This window comes from Hordeum vulgare, chromosome 5H (assembly GCF_904849725.1).
Source record: "Hordeum vulgare subsp. vulgare chromosome 5H, MorexV3_pseudomolecules_assembly, whole genome shotgun sequence".
NCBI classification, from domain to species: Eukaryota; Viridiplantae; Streptophyta; class Magnoliopsida; order Poales; family Poaceae; genus Hordeum; species Hordeum vulgare.
This window is the reverse complement of record NC_058522.1, coordinates 441,283,072-441,289,439: the sequence shown is the minus strand read 5'-3', so window position 1 is coordinate 441,289,439 and position 6,368 is coordinate 441,283,072. Positions and strand designations below refer to the sequence as shown.

General features: G+C 43.0%; 1 protein-coding gene across 1 annotated transcript; it reads left to right on the top strand.

Annotated features, from left to right (window-relative positions):
- Positions 1-1,266: 1,266 nt before the first annotated feature.
- On the top strand, positions 1,267-4,674 carry LOC123398592 (protein disulfide-isomerase LQY1, chloroplastic). Its single transcript, XM_045093049.1, has 3 exons — positions 1,267-1,586; positions 4,074-4,223; positions 4,411-4,674. The coding sequence occupies exons 1-3, from the start codon at positions 1,365-1,367 to the stop codon at positions 4,486-4,488; spliced, it is 450 nt and encodes a 149-aa protein (XP_044948984.1). The 5' UTR covers positions 1,267-1,364; the 3' UTR covers positions 4,489-4,674.
- The last annotated feature ends 1,694 nt before the right edge of the window (positions 4,675-6,368 follow it).

The following is a 6,368-nucleotide window of genomic DNA, read 5'->3' as shown; positions in this document are numbered from 1 at the left end:
CCGGAGCGAGCGTGTGTGGATAAAGCACTGAGAGCAAAAATGGATTTTCTGTAAAGTGAGGATTGCGGGTTGATTTCCCAAAAACAGAAGGGTTTTTTGCAAAACTGGCGCGATGGAAATTTCGACAGAAACAATAGCCTTTTTATTAGGGGGCTGCTAGGCGTCTACCGGTGGATCAGTAGCAAATATCTACCACCCGAATAGCCGTCCGATATTCGCGCACGCAGCCGTCCGATCTACCAGCTGGGTCGCCTCCCCCCGTCAAATATAACGTGAAACAACGGCTCAGTTGCAGAAACAATCGCTTTGTTGTAAAATAACTTTAGACTCATTAATTCCTGAAACAACGGTCGAGTTGCAGAAACAATCGCTTTGTTGCAGATTTTTTTTCTTCGTCTTTGTGCAACATAGGTACTGTTGCGGAAGAAATTTTTGCAACAAAGGTCATGTTGCAGAAAACTTTTGCAACATAGGTCAGGTTGCAGAAATTTTTTTCAATAAGATATTTGTTCTAATTTTTTTGAAACAGAGACCAAGTTGCGGAAACTCGTCATTGCGCCTACTTACACTAGCTTTGCTGCGGGCGTTCGGACCCGGTCGTCGCGTCTGCTTCCGTCGGCCCAGGCACGGCGTTGGGAACCAACGGAACCAAGGGATCCGATCGTCGCGTCTGCTGCTAGAATCCATCTGATTCGACAATCCTTGATCCCACCCATGAATCATGCAAGGATCGCGGGCTGCCAATGTGTGTGCTATGGCTTCTTGAAGTTGAGGGAAGTTGCGAGAGAGCAAACACCGAGCTGGTGGATGGAGAGGAGAAGAGGGGGGCTAATGGATAGAGCGACGGGAGATATTTTTGAGGAGAGGATGAAGCTTCGAGTTTTTTGGAAGAGATAAGATTGAGAGGAAGACGTGGACTGGCATGTGGCAAACAGTAGAGGCGGTTGACCCTCACGGTAAATCCGTCCGCGGAAAGGAAACAATTTCCTTTTTATTATTAGATAAAGATAAAGATTTTTGTAATCAAAATTTGATATTCGAATTTTGGTGTAAAGTTGTCTCTTCTTCGGAGAAAAGAGAGAATCCTTCGAGTTAGGTGTCAAATTAGAAAAAAAAAACAACTTCTTAATTTTTTTTCCAGGTTAATATTCGCAGAAAAGAAAAACCCAGCACCGCAACCTACCACCCGCCAGCCAGAAGCGACCCGCGATTGGCCCGACGGCCGTCTGTCCCACCTGTCAGCGGCCGAGCAGCGCACCTTTCACACCGGTGACAGCGCGCGTGGCTTGCAGGAAGACCACGGCAGCAGCAGCCTCCGCTCTCTCGCGTCTCAGCCCCTCTCCGGCGATTCGAAGCCACTCCCGATGCCGGCGATCGCCTGCGGCGCCTGCGCGGCTGCCTTCCCCTCCTCCTCCGCCCACGCCCGCAGCCCCCCACCGCCTTCTGGGGGCTTCCGGAGGCTCGTCTCGCCCACCCCCGGGCGGCTAGGGCACCGGCTCGCCGCTCCCATGGCCTCCACCGTCGACTCGCCCGGCAGCTCCTCCGACTTCGCCAAGCGCATGGACCGCGCCTGGCTCATCTCCAAGGTGCGCGCCCGAATCGCCGCTCGAATTTTCTCTTCGCCCTGGTGTTTGCTTATCTACGCCTTAACTGAATACGCAAAGTGTGGCGGATTTCTCGCGCCAATCTGCTGAATTAGACACTCCTTTTTGGAAAAATGCTGGGTTGTCCGATAAATTCAGCTGGCGCAAGGGTGCAGGGTCCATATATATTGTTGATGCTGTTGAATGGTAAACTCTGTATTTGGAATCATTGGTTCAGTTTAGCTTGCTGCACCTCTGCGGCTATTAGATACCGCAGTAATAAGTGCAATACTAGGACTTATTTCTTAGGAAAGTTCCCAATGCTCCACTTTGGATAGGTGCTAAGCATGCCAACAAGGCAAAAAATCCTATGTGTCAATCTAATTAAGAAGAGAGAGAGGAGTTTGGTGTCCTGAGGAAGAAACGTGCTAGTCACGGGAACCTATGCATAACATTAAAAATGAAGGAAACTAGCCTATGCATGCAAGACTTTAGTTGCTAAACAATTAAATGAGATAACCTTAGCAACAACAAACTAAGCACCAATGCATTGGAGATTATGGTTGATTAACATATTTAATGCTCTTAGCACCTCACTTAGCACCTTTGCATTGGAGGAAGCCTTAGGCCTCTTCCAATGCATCGGTGCTTTGCTTAAATGAGGTGCTAAGTGTATTAAAAACCTTAGCAACTAGTCATCTCAATGCATAGATGCTTAGCTTTTGTTGCTAAGCTTCCCTCATGGAATTGTTTAATAATGAAACTTCTCCATGCATTGGTTGGTAGACATTTTACATAGGGTCACGTGATTAGCACCGTTTCTTACTTGGGTCACCATAATGCTCTCTCTCCTCTTTAATTGCTTTGCCACATCATTATTTTGCCCATGTGACACCCTTAGCACCGGTGCACTGGGAAGGGCCTTAGATGTTGATCTGCTTCAAACGTGTTAGTTGGGAACTTGGGATCCATTCACATTGTTAGTTTTGTTTGTTAAGGTGGATGAAGTGCTCGCAGACACTGTTGCCGCTAAAGCTGTCAGCATTTTGGAGTCCATGCATGATGCATCATACGTAGTTGTGATTCTGGAAGACTGAGCTGTTTCACACAATCACCATACGTGTATCTACTTTATGTGAGCTTTGAACAGCTTGGTTCTGCATTACTAGTTACAACTAGTTATCCATGTCGTAAAGAGGTACTAATTGCTCAGTTGTGTAGTTCTGCTGCTTCTGTTAGGACGGTAGTGTAGTCGTAGGCTTATTGTGGTTGGTCCATATTGAATCATGTATTCTACCAGGAATCCTTGTCAAATAAAAGGCAGATGTTCCAGGAATACAACTATATAGGAGTGCTTGTATGCTTTCCCACTGTTCTGTGCGCTAATTCTAAAGCACCTGTCATTCATTAATGCTAAGGGTAGATTAATGACTTAAACAAAGGGCTTGGGAATTTCTCGCACGAATGTACTAAATTAGATACTCCTTTTGGAAAACTTAGTTGGGTTTTCTGATAAATTCGGTTGGCGCAAAGTCCAGGATTCATATATTTTGTTGAAGGTGTTGACTGGTGAACTCTGCATTGGGAATAATTGGTTCAAGCTAGCTTGCTGCACCTCTGCAACTATTAAATACCGCAGTAATAACTGCAATAGGACTTATTTCCAACAAAGTTTTGCCAATTGCAAAGTTTACTTGTACACACTTCGTGGGAAAGTTCTCAGATGTTGATTTGCTTCAAACATGTTTGTTGGGAACTTGGGACCGATTGTTAGGTTTGTTTGTTAAGGTGAATGAAGTGCTTGCAGGCACTGTTGGCTCTAAAACGCTAGAATTGTGCAGTGCATGTACCAAACGTAGTAGTGATTCTGGAAAACCGAACAGTTTCACACATCGCCAAATGTGTATGCACTACGTACTTTGTATGAGCTTTGAACAGCTTGATTATGCATGAGTAGTTACAACTAGGTATCCGTGTCGTAACTAAAGAGGTACTAACTGCTAACTCGTATAGTTGTACAGAGGGCTGTAGTGTAGTGGTAGGCTTATTGGCGTCGGTCCATATTGAATCATGTATTGTAACAGGAATCCTTCTCAAAGTACATGCTTAGAGATTTTGTTAATATAATGGACAAGGATCTAGTTTCGACATGATGGACCAGGAAATGGGAGTGCCACAGTTTGTTCACACCTTCTCTAAAACTGTAACTAGGGAACAATATATGCAGGTTCTTTAGAACAGGAATATGATGTAGGTTGCACATTGTTTTAATATGCTTTAGAAGAAGTATATGATTGATTACTTGTATTTGTCCTGCATAAAAGGCAACCTGATAAGTATTATGGTTTCTTGTAATTTCATCTTATGATTCTGGTAATAGGTAAACAAAGTCAAACTCTATTGGCAGCATGGTTACACATTTTTTTTTCATTCTTCTTACAACATTGCCATTTTGCTGTAATCTTACATTCATGTTGTGGTGATATGCAGCAACCAAGACCAACTTCTTGTTCGTCTTGTCAATCCACTGGTGATGTGGAGTGCAGGTGGTGTGCAGGCACAGGATTCTTTATCCTTGGCAACAATATGTTGTGTGAAGTACCCTCCAAAAATACAAGATGCGTGATTTGCTCTGGAAAGGTAGTGTAACTACAGGTCTATAACTTGTTCTGTGACATAAATGATCAAATCCTGCATTTGCGTTTAATCTCATGACTATTTCATGTGAAAAGAAGAAACATATTTGATATTGATTCAGTAATTTACCTGACTAGATGGTGGTAAGTTATATTATTGTAGCACACATTACATATTCATTTGATTTCAGGGCTTTTCACGTTGCACTGATTGCAAAGGAACTGGGTTTCGCGCCAAGTGGCTTGAAGAGCCCCCTGTTGACAAATGAACAGCCGGAGTCAACCACAATATAAACTTTACTATTTTACAGTAAACCTGGCAACTGTATGTACCTCTGTCCAAATTCCTCTCTTTGTAAACGATGGCACAGTAATCATTTTGTGATTGCGTTGATTCCATCGATGAGGCAAAATAGTGTCAGTTTTTCAATATATCTTTTGTGTAAGAATGTGAATAACGTTTCTAGCTCCCGTCCCATCATATCCCTCTAACCAAATGCTACCTTGTTCTCCGAAGCAGAGGTTGATCTGTTGCTGCAGAGGGTGTTCCGGAATTTTTGCATCAACGATTTCAATTTTTTTAGTTCATTTCCCCCTTCCCCTCATAAATTGCTAATCTTGGGAAATAAATTATGGATGACAAATGCCATTATCAATTGGGGTTTTATGGTTTAGGGGTTTTCGAATGGTGCAGCAACACTTGTATATTTTTGTTGTGATGTTTGCATATTTTGGAAGTAATCCTTCTCCGCTTTCTCTCTCTGTACCTGCGAGGGGATGGTGTCGAAGCTGTACTGTGATCGGAGTAGGTTAGGGGTCTAGGCATACCGAGGGAGCTGGGGGACAACGGTAGCAGAGGATCAAAGGCTTCCGGACCCTTACTTCTGGTGCAGCATTATAAGGATGCAGGTGGCAACTGGCAAGTCACAAGGCCAGACTCCCAACAATAACAAAGCTTGCTACTCGCTATCCTTTAGGGTCTCTTTGATGCACAGGATTTCGGGAGGGCGTTAATAAGAAAAATATAGGATTGCAAAGTCATACGCACTTGAATCCTGGAAGATTGAATTGGCAGCACAGGAGATACAAATATAGAATCTTTCCAAGAGGTCAGGGTCAATGGAAATTTCCATATGAAATATAGTGTAATATTTCTTAGGAAAGAAATGATACAATCCCATGAATCAAACAACCAATACAGGAAAAATTCCTAAGGATTCAAATCCTCAAAAATCCTATGATCAAAGAGGCCCTTATAGAGTCTTGTTGGTCGTGCTATCTTGGATTGTTCCAGTGCCCTTTCACCACCTGGGTTGAATACACGATGCAAAGCTGCTGTAGAGTTCATTCCTGTTTTTTTACCAATCCATTTTGTTGCATATGTGTTCCTTGTTTCCTGCATCTTTGGTACCCGCAACTATAGTTTTTAAGTGTTACAGTGTTATAACTTGTAGGTTTTATTTAACCATTTGTGTATGTTGCATATGGATGGAGATTAATTGCAGGTCCACAAATCTGTTGTGGTTGTCTTGAAGGGATTGGCAGCTAGCTTTGCTAAATCTTTTTTCTTTCTCTTGTTATGATTCTTTTGTGGCTGTTATGGAAGTTCTGATTGTGGGTTGATCTATTTCATTCTTGATGCCATGCACGCTCATTTTGTGTGTCTGGAAGTTGTTGTGCATATGAAGGGAGTATATCAGAGTTCAGCACAATTAGAAGATGCCAAAATACCGTTAGGTTGATCTTCTAGATCTGCGGTATTTCCTAGGGAAGTAAAAAAAAGAACTGTGGTTACTCATGAATTTACTGCCTTGACTAGTAAATCAAGCCCTCCTATAGCTGTTTGCTGGCAGAATTATTAGTTGGCATTGGCAGTGCCTCTTAAACCTGTGCATTAGAGCCAAGTATGCAAATCACAATGTTTCTATCAACCCTATGCTTGTTGTTTTCCCTTTTGAAGGGAATGAAGCTGTCCAAAAGATCTAAACGGATAACATTCTGAAATACAAATCACCAAGTTTGTGTGTTGTCATTTTGTTATGGAGAAGCCATTTTCTTGTCCTCTGGCGTTTTGGCCTTTATCCTTCTCATGCGCCGAGTAATTTACTTTTACTTCATATTACGGCTCTGTGAGGCCATCAAACTCGTG

Bases quoted from the DNA above. Each gene is read 5' to 3' on its own strand.
- LOC123398592 (XM_045093049.1), top strand. From the start codon at position 1,365: ATGCCGGCGATCGCCTGCGGCGCCTGCGCGGCTGCCTTCCCCTCCTCC. The intron at 1,587-4,073 runs GTGCGCGCCCGA...GGTGATATGCAG, and splicing joins GCGCCTGGCTCATCTCCAAG to CAACCAAGACCAACTTCTTG. The intron at 4,224-4,410 runs GTAGTGTAACTA...ATTTGATTTCAG, and splicing joins GCGTGATTTGCTCTGGAAAG to GGCTTTTCACGTTGCACTGA.